Source organism: Leptonychotes weddellii, chromosome 1, assembly GCF_054177405.1.
Source record: "Leptonychotes weddellii isolate Sample4059 chromosome 1, ASM5417740v2, whole genome shotgun sequence".
NCBI classification, from domain to species: Eukaryota; Metazoa; Chordata; class Mammalia; order Carnivora; family Phocidae; genus Leptonychotes; species Leptonychotes weddellii.
Window position 1 is genome coordinate 26757018 of NC_138369.1, and position 23870 is coordinate 26780887.

Below are 23870 nucleotides of genomic sequence, written 5' to 3' on the forward strand. Positions count from 1 at the left end.
AAAAATTCAGTGCAAATACTGCAGGAAGTGGTTTAGCCAGCCATCCTTTAAAAACTTCCTTCTGAGGGTAGTTTCTGTGAACCTGAGGGAGGGGTGTTCCCTTGTGTTGCGATGCCCCACACGTTCTTTTACTGCGTGCACCTGTCTTCCCACAGACAGCGCTGCCAGCCCTTAGTGCCCACAAGTCACAGAAAGGAGGGGAGGAGGCTGGTGGGCTCAGCGGAGATTAACAGTGCTTGTGGAAAACGAGGGAGTAGGAGCCCATCTACACAGAGCAGGTGCTCCCAGAAACCTGTCACCCATTTCAAAGAAACTGCAGATCTGGACCTGGCATGAGAAATTTGGCCATGTTTAAAAGTTATGTAGTGTGTTGTTTTGAAATCTCGTACAGCCCACGCATCTCCTGACCATGTCTGGCTCATGAGCTGCCAGTTTGCACTTCTGATGCCCACCATTGGGGAGGGCCCTGTCCCACTAGGACAAACAGTCTGAGTTTGGGTTCTTAAAATTAGTTTCAACTTAAGTGTGGATTTGGTAGATTTCCCCCGTGCGGTAGAAAACTTCATTATGCTGCATAAATCTTAAGGGGGGGGGGCATGGCTAGAGATTGGAGGATCGGTGAACCCCCAAAAAAGTGTTGGGTATTTTTAGTGTCTGTGCTCATTTATCTGCAGGAGGGATCCTATAGCTTTCATCAGGATCTCAAAGGTATCCATGACTCCAAAATGCTGTAGAGATCGCTACACTTAGAAGAGTAGGAACCTCACCTCCCTGTATCTTGGGGAGCTGATTTTAAGATTTAATTAATTTATTTTTTAGGTTGGTGGGGTGGGGCAGAGGGAGAGAGAGAATCTCAAGCAGACTCCATGCGAAGGGTTGAGCCCGACACAGAGCTCGATCCCATGACCCCAAGATCAGCACCTGAGCCCAAACCGAGAGTCGGACGCTTAACCGACTCTGCCACCTGGCCACCCCTTGTGGAGCTGATTTTAAAACAGAAAACTGAGCTGGTTGAAGACCCCTAAACCAGGGAATGTGGGCGTGGTGGGCTGTACTGGGAAGCCTGGCAGATGGGGCTTGGCAGCTTCCCCCATCCGCCCTGCAGTCTGCTTGTGGCCTCTCCGCCCAGGACTTCAACAGCTCACTGTGGGTCACTAGGGGCCTGAGTTCCCCCACCCCAGGCACGGGCACCTGCGTGTGCTACCCCATACGACCTTGTTCAGTTCTCAGCTGACAACCTGGAAGACCTTCAAGGAAATGAAATCAGTAAATAAAACCAGAAGGCAAACATGAGAGCCTTTTCTCTGAGCTAGAAACCTGGCCTGCTTCCCTTCTGGACGGTCTTCTCAAAGTCAGCGGTTTAGAATGATTGTGCCCAAGGCAGGCAGTTGAAAGCTAAGGCCAGGTTGCGTGGCCAGTGCTCCTGGCGTCACCCAGCGCCAGAGAGAGCGGAGCGTGTGGCCTCGGGATGCTCTGTTGGGCGTCAGGGCGGTGCCGCGTGCAGCTGCTTACTTACCTTTTCATTGTTTCCCTACCCCCTCTTTTTTGAAAGCCAAAGGCACGTCCCTGACAGCTGAAAATAGCGCGGGGAGGAATAATCTGGACACTTTTGACGACAAGTTACACCTCCACTCAGCACTATGGACTCCACGATGCCTTTGAGTCTGTTTTCCCAACCTCCTGTGGGCTTCGAGGGTAGAAATCTGCCGGGCTGTTGTTGTAACGAGGATTTCCCTGAAGCTATGTCTGTAGCAGTGAGTACGTGTAAAGGACACTGGATCAAGTTCAGCCACCGAATTGCTTCTGTCAGTGTTAACGTGGTCTGGACTGCTTGCTACCAATCTGTGAGAAGTTGTTGCTTTGTTTTTTTTAACTTGCAGTAAATCATGGAGCCACTCTTTGAGTAGATTGGCGGGGCGAAAGAATGTCTTGGCAAGAGCATTACTGTAGACTTTTCTCCCTTCTTCCCCCTTCCCGTCCCAGTTCTTTTTTTACACTGTCTTCTGTAGGTCACCCTCCAGCAGTTAGGTCCCCCATCTGGAGACGCCTTCCAGAGGAGAGCAGAGCTGCGCCCTGAGCAACCCTCCGGAGAAGGCATGTGCTGTCAGGTTTTTATAGCAATGTTCCGGGAAGGGAATATGGACGTTAGCACGAGGCATCATGACAAAATAGCCTGTATTTTCCCCCAGCTTTTTGCAAGTAATTTGGGGTAAGAAGCTGTCAAAAGTTTCTAACTTACAAACTGGTTTAAAGCCATCGACACCCAGAGAGCAAGTATACCACATTGTAGAGGCTTACTTTTCAAGGTACTTTTCATTCTATGTGATTTTTTTTTTTTTTAAGAAAATGCAAATGCAAACTAGTTTTGATAATGGAAAGCCAAATTTTGGTTGGGGGACGGGGGTGGGGGGTGGGTAGATAAAATCACTATGGGGGAAATGTTTTTCCAAGATTTCCAAAGAGGTGGAATTTTTTATCCTTTAAGTTTTCATGTTGTACAATAAGGCAGATTGGGTTGGTTGCCCTGCCAGTCTCCTGTTTTTAAAAAAAAAAATGCCTTTGTAAAGTGAAATTACTAGAATGCAGCAGAAACTGTCATTCACGAAGTCATTAATATATGTAAATGTTTCCAGGGCACTGTGTGCATTACCCTCAGTCTCGGTGGTTGCTGTCCTGGGACTCCATGTCAGTTTCTGCTGTGAGCACTCCCCGTCTGGTGCGTGTCTGCTCTCCCTTCCTCTCCACAGGTTCCCTGGGATGCCGTTGGGTCCCCAGGCATCCAGGGAGGGGAGCAGGCAAATGTGTACACATACCCAGGCAAAGATGACGTGCTGCATACACTTGCCCGACAGACCCTCCTTCCCGGGGATTAATACCAGCCGTCTTCCAGAGAGAGTTCTGGAGTCCCTCGGGGTTATTTATTTATTTATTTATTATTTTTTTGAGTACCCCATCCCAAAAGAAAGAGCTTCCTGTGTTAAAACGTCAGTGCTTGAGAAGGTATCATTGCATTGGGGGGATGAGCTGGGGCACTGGCACTGGTGATTCCACGATCACAGCTCCTGAAACAAGAACCCAGGCACTTTTGCTTAGAAGAACACACAGAGTTGCCGATCACCACAGGGTACCTTTCCCCGGGCTCTGATCGCTGCTCCGGGCAGGGCCTGGACAGAGCCAGGCAGTGCATCCTTTCTTTCCCTACAATTCTTGGGTTACAAACGTCAGTTTCAGGGAATTTCGAGTCAACAACAAGTAGAATGAGTAAATACTTGGTTACCAGCCTAATAATGTGAATTGCTACAGAATTATTATGTAAGACAACAAAAGCTATATGCAGATACTTTAGCTATAAATTGATGTAAAATATTGATTTTTTTTTTTTAAAGGAAGGGGAGAAGAGTATCTTGTTCACTTATTATGCAATCAGTAAATATTTTTAAAAAATGATACTATAGGAGAGCTTAGTAAGGAGAGCGCATGGAAGGGCCAGTTTGGTGTAGTTAGGAGAAATCAGTCTGGTTGTTCCATCCCAGTGGAGGGAGAGAACGGAAGTAAGAGGGAATCAGAACGTACTTAAGTTGATTCCTTGGTGACAAGTGCAATGGGGCTATGGGTAGAATTTATTTTCAGAGCCAAGGGGACTTGATGGATATAAATAAAGTTGCTTTTAGCGATGGAATTTATAGACAGATCATGTTGTTCCAAAAGATGTGAATAAGATCCATGATAGCAAGTTGATTCAGAATTATGTAGATATTTAGATAAGCGAGTGTTGATCATTTGATTTCTTAGACTGAGGTTTTAAATGAATTTCATTATGTCTCCCGGTAGTACACAGATCATCGGGATTAGGAAATTAGCCATTTTGGATTCTGCCTGCCACAAACAGACCTATTCTGAACAGTGCTATTAAATTTTAGACTGTTGAAATATTTTATTTTCTCCTACAACTACTTTTTATTATAATGAACAATTAAGACCATTTAAAACACGGGAGTACAAGTATTTTTTTGAATTAAATTAACTTGCAAAAACCAAATTTGCAGTGGTTGGGTTGTTTCTAGACAGACTTTGGTATCAATTTAAAACCAAGATAATTTTTATATTCTTTCCAATAGAATTTCATGACAACTCCTGCAGTTTTCTTAACCTACAAAAAAAAAAAAAAAAAGTGCTGCATTGATGAACAAAGAATTCTACAAAACCTACTTTTGTATCTTTATTTTGGAATTTCTTGTTCTATTATAAATATGGAAGTATCCCTATTTCAGAAGACATATTTTGTTAAAAATGAATTGTACATATTTAAATATGTATTTTTGCACAGGTCTTTTTTTCTGATATCCTGTTTTGGTACAATTGAGATCATCTAGTATTTATTTATTAATTAATAAAAGTAAATACCTTTTTATAATTTGAAGTGGTTCACTGCCAAGCCAATAGTTCTAGATTCTGCCTCCTTTACAGTTTAAGGGATGCCTCTGTTCTGTGAAAGTCTTTTTGTCCCTTTAATGTCTCGGGAGCGGATTCATGCCGATCAAGTGGGCATGGCTTCTCTAGTTGCCTGATTTCCCGATAGACTACACGTAACAAAGTGACACACTGCTTTTCTTTTGTTCGTGTTTTATGTGTGAGTGCGCGTGCGTGCCTGTGCGTTTGTATGTGCACACTCTGAGCACGTGTGTGTGTTCATGTGTGATGTGGTTTAAAACTAACGGGAAAAACTGAAAGTGCCTGAACCTAGTTTTAAGCTTCGACAGATTCTTTAAAAAGACTTGAATGTTCAGTTCAACTTTTGGAGTTTGCTTTTTCCACCTAAATATTGTTTCTAAAATCTTAGGTGAGGAGTTGAAAACCACCAATGCTGGTAATTTTATTAGGTATTTTAAAATTAAGGCCTTTTGGTTCACAGTAATTCAACTGGTGACGGATTGCCTGGTGGCACCAAGGGTTACAAATCTTTTGGTCAGCCAGTGACTTTCACAATATGTCCGTTTTGTTACTCACTCATGAAATACAGAGTTTAAAATAGAATATTTAAAAGATTTTATATTCCAAAAATATAATACAAAGTACCTCTGAGAACATTGAAAAATGCATAATTTGAAAAATGTAACTTATAAAGGCAGCTGTCTTCCTGCAAGAGTTCTGTTGCCAAGGAATTTCTTAACTATCTCTCTGTCCGGGTGGGGGTGGGGGGTGGAGGGTGGGGGGGCTGCTTTGGAAAATGATTGTTAAAAGTTTCGTTGTTTAGCAGAAAATAATCATTTTTACATTTTGTGCAAAACGTTCTGCATTTTCCGATCATTTAAATGAGCACTACATACTGTCAGTGTGAATGTAGAGCCGTGAAAAGCATTTTGCTGTTTCTTTGAGCTTGGTTATAAAAGCAATCTCCTGTGTTAAAATGTGTGAATAGTTTGATAATTTGTACACGTAATCAAGAGCATCTCAGCTGGACTTTGTGTTGGCTGCTGTATAGAACATGAACAAATGTCAAGGGATAGAAAATTACTTTGGATATTTAAAAGAGAAGAAATATATAGTCTATTTGTTTTGTAACGAGTTTCTGTAAATAAAATAATTTATACTATTTATAAGAAAAGGTTGTGCTTTGCTTTATGAGAAATTAGTTTGTGGAACAAACATGTTACTAAATGGGCAATAAAATTAGGACTTCTCAATAAATAAGGTTGGCTGCATGAAATATTTTACATGTTTCTGCCTCGTGATACTAAACCCCTTTCAATCTAGTCTGACTTGGCTTCATTTTTTGGCATCAGACACCCTTGTGAAGCACCTTTGGTTTCCTTCCCTTCTGCGTAAGCCAAGTACAGGGCTTACGATGTTTCCCTTCTTGGGCACAAAGCTTTGTTTTGGAGAAATTAATAACTGGGTAAACTGTGAACACTATTGCAGGTTTGTCAACAAAGGGAAGTTGATAGATTGAGAAACACGTTCTGTTTGTACTTGCTTATGTGCAGATTTGATGGCGTGTGGTCAGTTTTCGTTCTTCTCCAGAGGTAAGTTTTGTTTCCACAGCTAGCGTGATCCCTTCCTTGCTTTTACGTACGACTTCCCTCCCTGGAAGCGCAAGTGCATTTTGGTAGTATTCAGAGCACAACATAATCTTTTATCTGTAGAAACTGGGCCAGTGTTTCCATTTGCAAATCATTCTAAGAAATTAAAAATTATTCTCTTCTTAACATAGTAAGGGAAGCAACCGATTTGTGTGTTGGAGAAAATGTCCACATATTACACAAAGGAGCCAGTCTGGTTTCAACCCCCACCACGCCACGGACTTCCCATTCCCTCCTTAGATCAACTCCTAAAATCATTTCTGAGGAGCTCCTTTCGCCTCAGGCGTCCTTCTTAAACTTCCTGGGAAGAGGCTCACTCAATTTCTTAACCCTTTTTACTTCCATTCCCTTGCAGGTAACCTGGCCGTGGACAGCAGGAGACTCTCCCGATTCAAGGAAGGGGGGTTGGCAGGAAGGCAGGGTAAGAAGGTCATTGTCGGCAGAGGGAGCAGACTGGGCAAGCACAGGCGGGAAGCAATGTGGAAGAGAACCATTCTGGGTGGAGCTTCTGGAAAGGAGGGGCTGAAGGGTTGCAGAAGTCGGCACCAGGTTGTCGAGGACCTGAAGTCATGGGGCCTTCACCATCAGGAGCATACAGTTTAACCAACTGTAACTGTCACAGCCCAGAGAGTCCTGGGGCCCGGTACCACCGTGCTGCCGGCGTCAGAAGTAAAAGCCATTCAGATCTTTCCCTTTTTCTTGCACTTCCCTCTCTTATGCCTCAAACCTCATCCTTTACACCTTTCTCTCTTCTCTCCTCCTCCCCCTCCCCATCTTAATCAAAAAGCTCTCCTCTAAATCAAGCCCACGGCCCTGCCCCTTTTCATCCCACTTTCTACTCTTGCAGTCTTTTCTTTCTAGTAAGAAACTTTTGCTGCTGTTGCTCATGGGAGTTAATTAAACTTGTCTTTCATTTTGTAAGGCTGTGTGATTCTTGGCACTTCTCACCCCTTTTTCCATAACCAAAGCCCAGGGACCAAAGCTGGTACTAGCAGAGATTCTCTTTGAGGGGAGGAGGAGAGGGAGCCAAAGGAAAAAGTTTTCAGGAAGAAGGGAGATTCAAACACATAATTTAATCCCTTTTTTTTTTTTTTTTAAATCCCCATCCCATAAGGGCCCTCCAGTAAGTATGGAGGACAGCATGGACAGGTGAGAACCTTGGGACAAAAATAAGTTATGGTGCTGTCGTAACAATCCAAGGAAGAGCTACTGAGTTTCCAAACTAAGGCAGTGACTATGGGGATAAATAGGGAACTGACTGTAGAGATGCTTTACAGGTAGAACCAACAGGTCCTGCCTGAGGTCTCATTATGTTGAACATTAAGGGGAAGGTTGAATCCAAGATAACATACAATTTCTAGCTCAGCCGAACTGGTTGATGAGCCTTACATATATGATCTATGACAAAGAAGGAAAAACCTACAACAACGAATTTGAGTAGCCACTGGGAAACTCACGTTTAGTGCCCAGTGGCGATATGTACAGTCTGGACGGAGCTTAAGAGAAAGGTGTGAGCTGTAAAATGGAGGGTTGTCTTCCATTCTTAGATGGTAAATGAGGTATGGGAGTGTATGAGTTCACCTAGGAAAAATAGGGTCGCTATTAAATTTGGCTCATTGTTAAAATAATGCCCATCTAGTTGAATGCTTACAATGCCGAGTGAAGCATTTGGTAAACATTCTCTCTCACAAAGCCCCGATAGAGTAGGTAGTTTTGATCCTAGTCAACTGGAGGAGGAACATCTAAGAAGTTAAGTGTCTCGCCTACGGTTCCGCACCTACTGGTAGCGTTGCCAGGCTGTGAATTCAGGTCTGTCAGATCAGTGGTTCTTAATCTCTTTTTCGCCCCCCGCCAGATTTCAAGAAAGGAGTATGGACCCTCTCTGCCAGAGGCACAGACACACATTTTCTTATGTTCTGGCTCCAGGACTTCACAAACCTGAAGCCCATCCTCTGTGGCCCAGAGAAAGAAGAAAGCCCAAGATGAAACCCTGGAGAGCGTATTTTTGGTGAAGACAGAGGATGAGGTTGAAACGGTTTCATTACAAGCTTAGACAGTTGACTCCATTGTAATTAACCCCATCAACCCACTCAGGTAATGTTTGCTTTTAATTTTTTTCCTCCTGCCTCTTTCTTGGGGATAATCGGAACAACAGGTATTAGTTGAGTGAAGAAGTTAGAACTTGGGCAGGGAGCTTGCCCAGCAATTAAAGCATATGAGGGTATGGCTAAGTCATTGATGATGGCCTTGATTGGGACATTCGAGGAACAGAACCAGAAGCCGCCCTGCAGAATCTTTGCAGACACTCTCAAGACATTTTATTTGTAATTACCCTTCTGTTAAGTCTTACGATCCTCCTTCCAGGTAATTTGTCTGTGATGAGACAAGTTAAATGGTTTATTCACCGTCACAGAGCTAAGTCCACGTTCAGTTCAGTCTGGCCATTACTGGAAGAGGGGCTGACAGAGGCGGATCCAGGTTACAGAGTTATGATGGTGGCGTAGCACTTTTAGGGACAGGTCAGGGAACAGAGGAATAGGATACTAGGGGTTGGAGTAGAGTATCAGGTTTCAGTTTGAACCACAGAGCTGTTCAGAGGCGCTTGAGATTCCTGGGTCCTGGGTGAGACCATGGCAGAGGTTGGAAGTGGCCTGGGGGGCATGAACACTGAAGTTCAGGCCAAGGAGCTGTGAGGCGTGGCTCTTTCTGTGTAGGTTGCCGGTTTCCAAGTGGTTGTGGTTGAGAGAGAGAGCCAGCTGCTTGGTCTGGTGTGTGGGGGATGGAGCGGCTTGGAGGTCTGGTGGCAGTGAGCACAGAGAATTGGTGTATTGGTGGGTGGTGAGCAGCTTTAAAGAGAAGGCATTTTGAATGAGGGTGGAAATCCTATGGCCAGGAGACAGCAGCGCAGACTAGGAAAATGTGGACTTCACGTTGGGCCCACGTTCCTGAGGTATGATTTGAATGAACAGCCTCTAACCCAGAGGAGGACTTCGAGAAATGCAGAGTCCTCAAAACCCAAGTGCAGAGTTTCAGCAGCCCTTGATACTCTGGTAAACTCCTCAAGGGGGTTGGTAAGATTGTCAGGACGCCACCTAGTAGCAGTCTTGACTAAAGCGGTCACTTCTCTGAGGCCACCTCGGGATTTCTAGAAGCTAGATGGAGGCCGATGGTTCACTGGCAGATTGTCCCTTTTACTTAAGCTCACAACCAATCTCTACATGAAAATTATGCCAGACCTTTGTGAGTGACAAACGGTGATCCTCCGCTGGACCAAACTGCTACAATTCTTACCGTCTTTTGTAGGTCTTCAGAAACACAAGACTAATGCACGCCTGGGGCTCTATGCCTCTGAAACCCATGTTAGTCCACATTCGAGTTTGTCACGTTTTTCCAGATAGGAATTTAACTTTACTTCCCCATTGCCATTGTGGAGGTGGCAGGTTGCTACAATTTGTAGCTTGTACAGCATCAGGAAGGTGAGAGATTATCGTAGTCCCCCTCCTTTCTTTCTCCTAATCACGAAGAAACAATAAGATTTCAGTGATCAGCCATTAATCCTCTTTAAAAGCCAGGTTAAAAACAGCACCAAGGATTAATCCAAAATTAGGCAGTTTGCTAATGATCAGTAACCTGCTGATCAATTAATACTAACGCTCGGTCAGGCTACTACAGGACTAAAGGTGTTGCATCATAAAATGGGGACAGAATGGGGCAGTGGGGTGCTAATGCGGGGGCAGCGAACTTGAGTGCCGGTGGGCCCGGCAGGTAGTAGAAGGTAACGGGGCCCTGCTGGAGAACCCATGCTAGCTGGGTAGCTTGATGGGGAAAGTGAGCCCAGAGTTAGCCTCATCTGTCCATTTTTCCACAGAAGCTGGATAAGTGACCTTTGAATTGTGCTTTCAGTTTTTCGAAGGTGACCGTAAATGAATTTTTATCTTGAAAACTAACGGGGGGGGGGGGGGTGGCAGGTGTGGCAGGGTTGCAGCTCGTATGTGACCAGTCTCCAACTTCGTATCATCAGGAAGCATCCTTTGCCATCCTGACTGGCTTTGGCCTTTTGAGCTTTTTTTTTTTTTTTTTTAAAGATTTTATTTATTTATTTGACAGAGAGAGAGATAGCGAGAGCAGGAACACAAGCAGGGGGAGTGGGAGAGGGAGAAGCAGGCTTCCCGCGGAGCAGGGAGCCCGATGCGGGGCTCGATCCCAGGACCCTGGGACCATGACCTGAGCCGAAGGCAGACGCTTAACGACTGAGCCACCCAGGCGCCCCCTTTTGAGCTTTTTTGATCCCTACCTGTGGAAACATGGGCCTGGACCTAAAATGTCTTTGACAAGCTTTTTATTGGGTTTAAAATACTCTACCTGTCCATAAAGCAGACGTTAGCATTCCATAATTACGTAACAAATGTTAAGTTTGTTAAAAACATCAGTTTAATCTCGATCAAATACAAAAAACTCCGTTTTCAGCTTATTCTATAAAAGTTGGCTGAGGTGGCCCAATTTATTTATCGTATGTGACAGTAGTTTACTAACACTCAGTGTACTAAGAAATATTTTAGTACTATTGCTTCAGTGTTCAGTGTGTTAGTGTTTTCACACACAGAACTGCATGAGTCTGATTGCTCCCCCGCTCTGCAGATGCGGGGGAGGGGCTCCCAGAGATGAAGGCCTTTCTCCCTGCATCAGGCAGCTAGTGTGAGGAGAGCTGGGACCAGGATTTGGTTTTTCTGGCCTTCCTGTCAGTGCTGTTTCTCCCATACCGTATGGCCTCATTTAAAAAGAGATGTGTTGCATTCGAACTTTGTTTTCACCTCCAAACTGATACTTCTAGGCTAGCAGTGTTCCGCTGGGATTTGTAATTGCATAGAATAACTTATTAACAACATGTAACAAAGGCTCCAATTTTGTATTAAAAACTACATTTGCATAGTATTAAATGTGGCAAGCATGAAAATGTTGACAGTAGCTGTCCCTGCTGGGTGGGACTACAAGGCCATCTACCTTACTTAGTATCTTCAATTTCTTTTGCAATGAGCACACATTCTTTTTCAGGAAAAAAAAAAAAGGAAAAAATGGACTCCATCACCTCAAAACTGTATTGTTTCCCTCATAAGTAAGTTATCAGCTTCTGGAGTTTTCAGTTTCCCTATCTTGAACTCGGAATGGATAGCACTTGTTTCTTTTGGCTTCCCTTACCTATCACCCTCGCCTACTAATTTTAGACAAGTTGGGCTGAAATAGTGAAAGAAAAATAAAATCAAGTACATTTTAAGCAAGCAGAGGGAAAAAAAAAAAGTGTTTTGAGAATTCCCTGTCTAGACCAGGAGTTAGTCTAAGCCTTCAATGAAAAGCCAGAATTGCTCTGTGATCACATCCGTCCCGGCGGTCTTAGAGGAGGGAGCCCAGGGAAAGGGCTATTTTAAGAAACTGACGTTTCAATCCTACTTTTTTCCCTTTAGCATGAACTGCAATGAGTCAATTTGCTAAGAACAGAATTCTCATTTTTGAACGGACCCAAGGAACACAGTTCTCAATGACTACATGTTGGATTTAAAATTGCCCTGATTTTCAGGATCATGGGTTTAGAATACTTATATTCACATTTTCTTCAAGAAATTATAGTGATTATTGTTAAGGTTTTATAAATAAGCATTTTCGGGGATCCGTAAGTGGATATTCTCCAATGCTTAAGGCCTATGCAGCATTAACTAGCCTGCCATCCACCGTGGCGCCCGCAGGAGAGCGCGGTCACCCCCTGCCCCGCCCCCCAAGCACCACACTGACGCTAGCACGGTCGTGAACTGTATCGTTGGAATCGTGCTTTGATTTCCCAACCTTCATGATTTCTAGTTTACTTACGTTTTTTATCATGAATGAATGTTGAATTGTATCACATTATTTTCCATCGACTGAGAGGCTTTCTTCTCTAATGTTAATCAATCATTCTGATCGGCCCATAACTAAAACAGCATGTAAACTACAAAAGCAGACTTCTCTCCCCTTCCTTTTACAGTACAATGCCATTTCCCATTCTTTTTTTTTTTTTTAAAGATTTTATTTATTTCTTTGACAGAGAGAGAGGGAACACAAGCAGGGAGAGTGGGAGAGGGAGAAGCAGGCTTCCCGCGGAGCAGAGAGCCCGATGCGGGGCTCCATCCCAGGACCCTGGGATCATGACCCGAGCCGAAGGCACTTAACGACTGAGCCACCCAGGCGCCCCTCCCATTCTAACTCCGCTCTACCCAGATGGCTTTGTCAGAGTCAGCATCCAAAAAGCTTGGGGTCATCCCAAACTTTTCCTCACCCTCCCCGCCCCCCCATTCTAATCTTTCAGCAAAGTCGGCTGCTTGCCCCGTCCACACCATCATCAGGCATCCCCTCCAGCCGGTGACACGTCAAAGGCCATTCCTTGGCTTAAAACCTCCAGTGCCCTTCCCTCTTTCTTTGCCCAGATATTTGCATGTTCCTCCTCTATTTAAATGTCACCTTAGCAGAGGCCTTCTGTGACACCCCATGGGAGAGCTCATCACACCCTACCTCACTCTCCCCTTTATCCGGTTTTAGATTTCTCTTTTCTAGCACTTAGCCCCATCTGACTCACCGAGCTTATATTATAATTAAGAGAAAAACAAGGAACAACTTTGTTTTCCTTACTGTAGTTCTATTTGCTGGGGGGAAAAGATCCCATTGCCAATATCAACATAGGTTTTTTTGTGGTTGTTTTTAAGCAATGGTGAGATTGGCAGATTCTGGAATCCAGGGTTATGGTTGCCTCCTAAGTGTTTAGTTATGGACTACTATATGGCATGTACTCTTTCTAAAATTCAGGAGACTTGGGTAAGATATGAAGGGTTTGTATTATCCCGGCACTGTAGTCTCGGATTACAGTCTCAAATGACATAAAATGACCTTATTTTAACATTACTGGTCCCTATCCTTAAAAGGGGGATATATTAAGAAAAATAAATTGAAACAGGAACAACAATGCAATATTTATTTTATACAGCTGAACTGGGTACATAGTAAACTATAAAAATTCCAAATAGTTATCTCTAAAGGAAATCCTTTGTTTACATGGTTTTACATATTAATTACTCTGGAAAGTTTCTGAACTCTGTTTAGTAGTAGATCTCCTTTCTTGATAGTTTCTTGGTACTGCCAGTTCTTGCTATCTGGCCTATAAATAAATTCAAGAAAAAAATGAATTATTTACCAGTCACATTACTCCATAACAAGAGTCGACCTACTTTTAAAAGAATGCCCCTTATTCTAACACACAAATGACGTACAAACTTAGCAGTACCTGTTGGTCTCCACTATTTCATTTACTTTATCTATTTTGCAGTGTAGTCTCCCTGCAGCAATAAATCTGGACAGCTCCCTACAATTAAGAGGGGGGGGGGGACAGAAGGGCATTAGAGTATGAGTCTTACACAAAATTCTTAAACTGCACTAAATACATGCTTCCACTCCTCTCAAGGTAACATTCAGTTGGCTTCCCGCCTGCGCTTTTGACTATGCAGCAGCTGGGACAATCGTCGGGGGCATACTGCAGGATCATCCCAGAAGATTAAATCACTTACTGGAATAAACGGCAAATTCATATTTGAGTGTACGTATCAAAGAATGAAATCATTCGTAAGCACATCTTTAAAGCTTCAGAGAAAAACTTGGAGGCAGAAAAATAAAAAGGAAATAATGAAACAGCAGATGATGCTCAGGATTTTCAAATTAAGAATATGCCACAAGAAATAAGGATCAGGAATGCACAGCTGATATTAATCTGCTGTGAAAAAGTATTTCTGAATATCTATGTACAGTCATAACCCAAACCTCAAAATTAAGATAGGTAGAACATGCTTACACATGAGTAATGAAACACTATCAAAGATTGTCTACCAACAAAGAGGAAAAAAAGTAAATGCTTAAAAATGTACAAGAGCTATATGAAGACTTTAGCTATATGAAGACTTTACATGGAAAGATGACTGCTTTAAAATAAAAATCTGCTTGTAATAGAATTGTTAAATTTAAAAATTATATGACCAGTTACTCTCCCAGATACTAAAACATCTTGATCCTAGCACATAAACAACAAAAGTGCCATTTGAAATCCACGGGAAAGGGCTGCTTTGAGACAAATCCTAGGAAAAAAACTGATAAATCTGGTTACATACAGAGAATGTTCACATAGGATAATACCACCAAAACCAAGTCACAAACTAAACGACAACGTGGATAGAAGATGTTTGCAGGAAAAAATGGGAGGGGGGGGAATTCCAGACAAAAGGCTCATTTAAAAACAGAGGCAAAGTACATACACAAAAAAGATCAATTTTACTCATTAAAAATGCAAATTAAAGCTATAATGAAATGCCATCATTCTAGGGAGAACAAAGCATAATGGAATGTTGAGGAAAGTCAGAGACAAACACCGTGTCTCACACTTACTGGAGAGCAAGTAATATAATTAGATGAGAAAGTGTGTTACTTGGATTTGTGCTTTAAAAGTGTCAAGTATTATAACTAATTGCCCCAGTAGTCAGTGGTGAAAAGACCCAACTAGTTGTGTCCAAAAAAAAAAGGAACTAATTCTTAATGCTTTCTCATTCTTCTTAATAAAGTGTTTTTAATAAGGAAATGTATAATTTTGGAAAATCTGGTTATGAGCTTCAAAAAGCCTGAACACAAAAAAGTTACTGCTATTGGAAGATCTTAAGCTGGAGGTCATCCTAAACTAGCAAGCACTGTTCAGTTACAGAGCATGCCCTATTTCTATACTCCCCGTCAAAATATATTTCGATCCAGTTGCTACAGTGTCCAGTCTTTTTCAACTGTTTGAGTTCTTTTACTGGGTGGCTTTCTACACTTGGGTTCATTTTCCAGACACTTAAATAGTTCCATCTCCACAGGGAACCCATTTGCAACTATTATTCCGGGACTGAGGTTCACAGAGAAAATCATACAAGATCTAAAAGCCTTCCTAGTCCCACCCTAAACTTGAGACGGGGGAAACCTCTGAAAGTGGTTCTGACTTACAAAGAAGCTCCAGGGATGCACTCTGACTCAAGAACGCCCTCTGCTGAGGTGAGGACGGACTACCCCATTCTAAGAGCCGTACTGTCCATACACCTAGGCGGACGGCGAGGCTGCTGCCCGCGCCGGCATCGCTGGACTTGAGGCCTTCACGTAACCTCTGCCCAGACTACTTGAGGAGAGCCTGGCACTTAAAGCACTGCTTATCTCAGTTCCTGTACATACTGCCACACACTCTATCCAGTACAACTAGGCTACTGGTTTCAAAAACATGTATCTGTGCTATTTCTTCCATTGGGAAAGCCCTTTTTTCCTTAGCTTCTTACAAAAAATCTTAAAGCAGCAACATCCAGTCTACAGGTCCACCAGAAGGCATCTGTGGATGTGTCCATTTCTCGGGCACTTCAATCAGATACAGACTTCTAGGTATGCTCATTCTGAACTATACGCATCAAGAATAATCTGGGCACAGCTTCCTTTCTGGTTACAACAACAAAATTTAACTCCAAATGTCCTATGTTTCCATTCAAGTCCCATTCCCAGCTTTAGAGCCAAACCACTTGTCATCTCCCTATGTGCCAGTCAAACACATCCCAGGATGACTCATCTTCCCCAGCCATGATTTCTCCAAGCCCTGAGCGTGGTGGCTCATACACAGAAGGTATGCAGTAATGATGACCCGAGTATTTACTGAACAACCAACCTACCAATCAGATTTGCATCCGTTTCAAACAGAAGACCTACCAACAAAGTTGTGTAACACAGTGCATGGGTTTCTAACCTTAAACCTGTCAACAGTAGCGTTTCCTCAAATAACGGACCCTTCCTATTCTCCCGACAATATCTTACTGAGTCTAAGGAAGTAAGTAGAGAAGTGGAAGAATGGTGTAGAATTATGTTCAACTTACCAAATCAGACCCTCCTTAAAAAAGGATTTCACCTAAAATGATTTTTATAAGGGAGGAGAAAAAGAATCTGGGAAAACCCAGATGTGAACTGGGTATCAGAAATTTAAAACAAGATCTTAGGTAACAATTAGAGCTCTATACAACTTTTGCCTTTAGAGCTGGTCTGCAAACATAAAGGGAAAAAACTGAAATACCACCTGAAATAAACCACGTCTGGAATGCAGAAGTCATTGTAATGACTTACAAGAAAGCTGCAGTATGTCTAAGTGACATGTTCCTGCTTTAGTTCATCTTACCCAAAATTTCATGTGAGCCTCAAATGGCCCCCAAGTAGTGAAAGCTGTATCACCTCCAAGGCACAATTAAGAAACTGAGGAAGGGACAGAACCAGACCAAGGCCACAGGGCTATTCAGTGGCAGAGCTAGAACAAGGAGCCAGGCCAACCCTGTTCTTCATGCACTGCTCACCACGGTAAGCCACTCGTTCCCCTGAGTCATGAGAATCACACTCATAATGGCCATCCCCCATCCCAGTAACCAGCTCTCTTGGGCAGTGGTAACCAGACTTAAATTTCAAAAATTAGTTCAATTCCAAAATAAAACTAACCTAGGAAGACCAGCCTTCTATTTTGGTAAGGATAATTTTTAAGATGTAAAACTATCACTGCCTTTTTTCTTTCAAAGGAAGAGAATAAGGGGATTCCTGGTGGTGATTGCCAGACAGTTTAGGTTATACATAGATCTTATGTACTGGTGTCTGAAACTCTGGAGTGGTTAAAAAACAGGATATGTAATAAAGCAGATACAACAACATGTTAATTATAGAATCAATCACTTATGGGAATTCACTATTTCCTTAGAATTTCCTACATGTTTGAAATTTTTCATAATAAATTAGAAAGATCAAACCCCTAAAAAGAGAATTTTTTTTTTTTTTAAATGAAATATACCATCACTGAATTTTACCAAATGACCATCTTTTTCATTTGGGGCCACTGAAAACTACCACCAGCACTTAACAGATCTATCTTTGGGAACCACGGATCCAGATACACTAAGGAAAGCACATACTCTGTGTAAGTCTCCCACACTCCACTCCCACCACCCTAGTCCAGGCCACCATAATAGCTGCTCCATGAGCTCCTGTATTCAACAGCCCACCAAGTCTCCCTGTCCCCTCGAGGTCTGTGTAAGACAGGGTTTCATGCTTGATCACGCATGCTTAAAATCCTCCAATGGCTTCCCACAGGACCTAGATTAAAACCCAAGCTCCATACCATGGCCTACCAGGCCCTGCACAAATGTACACGTGCCTGAGTCTCCCACTGCTGCCCCTCCCCCACCACTACCTCCATGGCAGCCACACGCATCTTTTTGTTGCATTATCTCAAGATTCATTTCTATCTGAAATTACCTTACGTATTTATTTGCTTACTTGCTAACTCTCCCCATATAAAAAGCATCAAATATTCAAGTCCATGACGACAAGGACCTTACTTTTAAACAATGCCAACCATACAGTAATGGCTTAGTATTTGATGAATCATTGATTTAAGGGCTAAAAGTCCCATCTTTAACAACTAATGTAACCAGAATTGCAGCAGCAACCAAAAACAATGAAGGCATTATCAGAGAAAATATGACCTTAATGTGAAACATGAGAGTGGCCTCTAGGAGTCATCACCATTAACAGCAGTGTGGTCCACAAAGAAGGGACAGAATACTCCTGTCATAACACCTGGTCTGACTTAACCACTCTACAACTCAGTATTCCCAGCTGTTAATAAAAAGGGCACATCATGAGGGCAGATGACAGATGATTATTCCGATAATGTTTAGAGAAAATTTTTTTTTTTTATAATTGAGGGAAGCAATGTAAATGGAGAAAATGTATAAGTTGAGACATTAAATAACTTTAAGAGATATGCATTAACATATTATTATTTATACTTACTGATCAATGAATTCCACACCAACACCAAAGGCTTCTGCCATATAGCCAAGAGTTAATGACCTATAGGATTCCAGCAGCTGGCTGTATGCATGAATTCTCATTTCTCTGACATAGTAACGATAGTGAGGAGCAAAAAGCCAGTCCTTTTTCATTTCCTGTTCCACAATAGCTGCAATGAATAAGACGACAAATTATAAGAGATAGAGCTTTTAGAAATAACTAAGACTGAATGGTAAAATGTACAGAGGATATTGATCAGCAATCCAAACAAATACAAATTATTTTACTAAATAACTACTATGTATCACTACTCAGAATAGTGAGGATATGGCAGTAAACCAAAAGACAAGATCCCTGCTGCCACAGAAACTAAATTTTCAAAGAGCAGAGATAAATGAATAAACAAAATACTCTTAGTAACAAATTCTGTATTGAAAATAAGACAGGGCGACTAGGAGGCCTTCTGCTGGATTGGGGTGGACAAGGAAGACCTCTCGGAGGAGCCAGGCAAATAGCAGGAGGCACAGAGCAATGCAAATAATGCAGAAGTTGTTGTCATCCCTCTCCACCCCCCCCACCCCCCACCCCCATGGGAAGAGCCAGGCTCAGCCCGGAAGAGAAAGGAGGACAGATTCGGTATAAAGCAGCGGGGGGGGGGGGGGGCAGCTACAGGGATATGGAAGGTGAGCAAGACAAAAGAATCAAAAATAGACTTGTGTCTCTGGCTTTAACAAGAAGCAAATCCCTGGAGAAGAATTTTTGTTTTCTGGTTTTGGAGATTTTTTTGGAGGGGTCAGGGCAAGGGAGATTCACAGTGTTCAAGTGGATTCACCTGCGCATCCAAGTGAAGATACCAAGGAGATATTTAAGTATGGGTCTGGCACTCACTGAAAAGTCTGGGGCTGGAGACATGATTTTGGGAATCACTGCCATCCAGATATATTTGATGATTGATAGAATGTAGATGGAGACAAGGGCAATGACCAAGTCTGAGGCAGTCACTGAGAGGTCTAACGAAGGATGAGGTTGTAGGTCGGGGGGAAACAAGGCTGTGTTATTGTTCAAGAGAACAAAATTGTGGCAAGATGCAAAGGTTGCTCAACATCAAAAGAGATAAGGATGAGTAAGGCTACACATGGTTTAGCAACACGGAAATCAATGGCCTTAAAATGAGATGATGCTCATTCTCACAAAAGAAATGCATAAACATCAAGTCATTATGTTGTACAGCTTAAACTTTGTTTTATGTCAGATCTCAATAAAACTGGAAAAAAAAGACAGTAAGAAAATCTATGGTAGAGAATGGGAAGAAAAATGTTGGTCAGGATGGGTCACATTCATAAGCCAAACATAAAATATCTTCTGTCATTTATGTGCCATTTAAAAGAAGACTCAAGAGTTCAATAAAAACTGTCCTTGGAAACAAACAAGAAATGAATAAAATATGAATATATTTTTCTCCTCTCAGACTGGCTAAGAGTGGAGGGGGGAGGGGGTGGGGTTCGGGAAGGCTCTCTTCAAATGATGTAAATTGAGGGGCGCGCCTCGCTGGCTCAGTCGGACTGTGCAACTCTTGATCTTGGGGTCGTAAGTTTGAGCCCCATGATGGGTGCAGAGATTAAAAATAAAATCTTTAAAAAAAAATCAATGTAAATTAAAAGAAGTAGAAACTGTGAAACTATACATTAATCAGCATAGGGAACATAGTAATGTATTAACTTTGTACGGTGACAGATGGTAACTACATTTATATGGGTCATCATTTTAAAATGTATATAAACATCAAATCACTATGTTGTACATCTGAAATTGACACTGTATCTCAGTTATACTTCAGAAAAAAATTGCGTAAATATAAATTGGCACAATATTGCTGGAGGGCAACAGTGATCAAGATATAATGTATTTTCACTTTGTAAAATTCACTTTCTTGGATTTTTTTCTTAACGAAGTAAGGAAGTAGAAAAGATGAATTATAAGAGAATGTTCAAAACAAAGTTGCTCACAATAGGAGAAAACTGTAAACAGCGTAATTTTTTTTATCTAGAGGATAAATTATGGCACATCCAACACACTGAAATAGAAGGTCTTCTAAAAGGATAACTAGAAGCTCCAAGGAGCTCCACCTGTTTAATTTACCACTACATCCGCAGTGTCTGATACAGGACAACTACTTAAAAATACTTACTGACTCAATGACCAACTATTTTTATAGAGTCATGAAAAGATACTCGCATTATATCGTGAAGAGAAAAAAAGCCACTTAGAAAACAGCACGTAAAATACACCCACATATGTTTAATGGTGTTACGTGCTTATATCTCTGGATACAAATGTCCCTGTAGGACACACTTGAAACTTGACAGTGGCAGTCACCTCTAGAGAAAGGGCTCTTGATAGGTTAGGGAGAACCCAAAAACCCTGGGTTTTTGGTATATTGTTTTCCATTTCTTAAAGTGCATTTAAATGAACAAAAGGTTTGGAAAGATACATAAAATCTTTTTTTTTTTTTTAAAGATTTTATTTATTTGACAGAGAGAGACACAGCGAGAGGGGGAACACAAGCAGGGGGAGTGGGAGAGGGAGAAGCAGGCTTCCCGCAGAGCAGGGAGCCCGATGTGGGGCTCGATCCCAGGACCCTGGGATCATGACCTGAGCCGAAGGCAGACGCTTAACGACTGAGCCACCCAGGCGCCCCAAGATACATAAAATCTTAAAATGGTTATCTCTGGAAGAATTTTGTGAGTGAACATGTGTATGGATTTGGGAACAGGGCCTTCTCTATTTTTAATTTCAAAAACAACTGGGTATTACCTAGGATAGGATGCAGTTTCCTTTTTCAAATGAAATATTTTAAAGTACATACATTATGAATATTCAGGGAAGCAAATAGGCTCACAAAACCAAATAAATCCTACATGTCTCAGTACACTAGAGAGAATAAAGGATACAAATAATGATGACTATCATCAAAGAAAATTTATCCTGTTTTCTGCATTTAAAATATCTGGGAGGGGCTCCTGGGTGGCTCAGTCAGTTAAGCGTCTGCCTTCCGCTCTGGTCATGATCTCAGGGTCCTGGGGTCGAGCCCCGTATTGGGCTCCCTGCTCAGCGGGAAGCCTGCTTCTCCCTCTCCCACTCGCCCTGCTTGTGTTCGCTCTCTCACTGTGTACACTCTCTCTGTCAAATAAATAAATAAAATCTTTAAAAAAATAAAATACCTGGGAAATGTACACATTTGGTAGAGATAAGTTTCACCCACAGTGTTCAAATAAAAGATTGCTGTTAGGAATGGGGACAGCAGGAAAAGATTAATATCTAAACAATTCAAAGGTTTCCCAAAGCCATGAATTTCATTTTTTTTCTCACTTTCCTCTTAAATTAACTAACGCAACAGATTTGCACAGAGCACGCAATAATGTACAGGCAATGTGCTGGTGTCCAGTTCCTTACAAAGATAAAAAAAAAACAAAAAACAACCTGCTCCCAATAATTCCAGTTAGTAGAAGGAACAAAAAGAAAGAATCACAAAATAACATACTATTTTACAATGGGGCACATGACCAAAAAGCACACAAAAGAGGTTCAACATCAGAGAGATCAGAGAAATGCCAATCAAAACCACTTACACACCCAGTAAGAAGCCTATAATCAAAAAGACACAACAACAAGTACGGGATGTGAGGAGACTGACACACACACACTGCTGGTGGGAATGTAAAATGGTGTAACTGCTTTGGAAAACAGTTTAGCAGTTCCTCAAAAGGTTAATCAAAGCATTACTGTATGACCCAGCAGCTCCACTACTAAATATACACACTCCCCCCCCCAAGAGAAAAACCATAGGTCTATACAAAACGTAGACAAATGTTCCTTACAGCCAAAAAGGGGAGACAACCCAGACGTCCATCAACGGATGAAGGGATTGTAAAAATGTGGTATTTCCATATAATGGAGTATCATTCAGCCATAAAACGAAATGGAGCACTCACTGAGACATGCCAAAGCACGGATGACCCAAGAAAGGATGATGTTAGGGAAAAGGAACCAGGCACAGAGTGCCGCACAGATATGATGCCATTCATATGAAATGTGAGAGTAAGAACACACAAATCTATGGAGATAGATCAGTGGTAGCTGGGGGAGGAACAGGAAGTGCTCAATGGGAACAGAGTTCCTTTTGCAGTGAAGATGTTCAGGAATTAGTGATGATGACGGCACAACCTTGTCAAGATGATAAAGCCACATTTTAAACTGGTGAATTTTATATTTATATATCAAGTAAAAAAGGGGGCATAAAATGAGAGCTCCCCAGGAATGCAGGGAAGGGATTCATTCTGAGTGAAGAAGGGAAAGGCCCCACATTTGAACAGTAATTCTGCAATACGATCTTGTGTGCAAATGCACCTGTGTATACATTTGAGAAATGGAGGCCAGGCAGATAACTCATCATACGCCAAGGGCCCTGGTTCCCACATTACACAGGGCAAGTAGTATGAATTCTTGTATGAATTCATACACACAATTCATTCATACTTGTATGAATACATACTACTTAAAGCAGCCTAACTTTCATGCATGGAGAAAGCACTCCATAAACACTGGGCCAAAACCCACTTCAGAAATAGACCAAGCACTGGGGAGCCTGGGTGGCTCAGTTGATTAAGCGTCTGACTCTTGATTTCGGCCCAGGTCATGATCTCACAGTTGTCAGACAGAGCCCCGCGTGTGATTCTCTCTCCCTCTTCCTCTGCCCTTCCCCCTGCTCTCTAACATAAATAAATCTTCAAAAAAATTTTTCTAAACAAACCTTTAACAGCGTAAACATCAATCTTACCTCTTGGGCCATATAAAAACAGTCAGTCTGCTAACCCCCCTCTTCTAAACAAAAAGGGGCAAAAAAATGGAGCCACAGTAATCAAAGACCTGCAGCAAAGACCTGCACGGTCTGTCACGTATATGAACAATCATCTTGGTTATCTGCATACAGGATCAGGATTAAGACAAAGCAGATCACTGAAATGAGCAGCTCTATCCTTACCTAAGGACTGGAAGAAAACTGAGTAACGACACTCATAGAGTGAAAACAGGTACTGCCGGACCGCTGGAAGGCTATGCAGCACCTCGAGGATCTCGGCTCCTTTAATCACCTACAGATGAAAAAAAAACAAAAACAAAAACAAAAAACACACAAATGTATGCCTTAAGGTGTATTTAGGTTAGAAAAGTTTGGAGTAATTTCTAAATACGAGTATTAAAGATTCAGGCATTACCTTTTCCCTGAGATCTGGTCTTTCTAAGGCAATCATGCTGACGTAGACAGTGTAAGTCACAAAGGTCTTATAATCCATAAGTTCATAGGATGTGAATGTTGACACTGTGTCAAGGAAGAGTTCAGCTGCCTGTTTGAAATCACGAATAGCCACACAGTAAAGACCTTGATATACCTTTAGGCGGTTTCTCCTGTCCCAATCTCCTCCTTCCTCTATTAAGCTATAAATAAAAAATAGTAAGGTCACAATCTGGAAACAGACAAGGCCACCTTTTGTAAGTGTTGTGTTCTTTTCAAACAGAAAACAACAACTTGAATCAGAAGGAAATATTTAAAGAAAATATTTTACTAAAAAGCACATCAATTATTTGACCTAATTTACTAGTTGTAAATAAAATAGGTAAATTTCTTACATCGGTTTCTTATTTATAGCATAATTTACAGGAAATATATCGCCATCATTAAAAAGTACCTTTTGGCCTTCTCTGTGTTTCGTGTGATGAGATCATTATCCATATAAAATAATCCAATCCTAAGAAGATAGAACACAATATCCAGTCGGTGACCCAAGGCCACAGTTTTGTCATATGTCTTGCGAAAGGCTGTCAGAGCACCCTCCT

General features: G+C 42.0%; 3 protein-coding genes across 7 annotated transcripts in view; 1 reads left to right on the forward strand and 2 right to left on the reverse strand.

Moving 5' to 3' along the window:
• The window catches only part of ATXN7 (ataxin 7), a 138864-nt gene extending 133157 nt beyond the window's left edge, over nucleotides 1-5707 (forward strand). For 4 of the 5 annotated variants that reach the window (XM_081801417.1, XM_081801426.1, XM_081801406.1 and 1 more), the window contains one exon: nucleotides 1553-5605. In XM_081801417.1, the coding sequence (XP_081657543.1) occupies nucleotides 1553-1570 (18 nt within the window). In that variant the 3' untranslated portion in view covers nucleotides 1571-5605. Of the gene's footprint in view, nucleotides 1-1540 lie in introns of all 5 variants that reach the window. The other variant, XM_081801434.1, reaches the window with a different exon arrangement.
• The window catches only part of THOC7 (THO complex subunit 7), a 331341-nt gene that overhangs the window by 155881 nt on the left and 151590 nt on the right, over nucleotides 1-23870 (reverse strand). The window lies entirely within an intron of this gene.
• Nucleotides 13048-23870, reverse strand: part of PSMD6 (proteasome 26S subunit, non-ATPase 6) — a 20104-nt gene continuing 9281 nt past the window's right edge. Inside the window, exons 4-9 of the mRNA XM_081805812.1 lie at nucleotides 23723-23868; nucleotides 23252-23471; nucleotides 23020-23128; nucleotides 17979-18147; nucleotides 13384-13461; nucleotides 13048-13257 (exon numbers count right to left, since the gene is read on the reverse strand). Coding sequence (XP_081661938.1) covers nucleotides 13161-13257; nucleotides 13384-13461; nucleotides 17979-18147; nucleotides 23020-23128; nucleotides 23252-23471; nucleotides 23723-23868 — 819 coding nt within the window. The 3' untranslated portion in view covers nucleotides 13048-13160. The remainder of the gene's footprint in view (nucleotides 13258-13383; nucleotides 13462-17978; nucleotides 18148-23019; nucleotides 23129-23251; nucleotides 23472-23722; nucleotides 23869-23870) is intronic.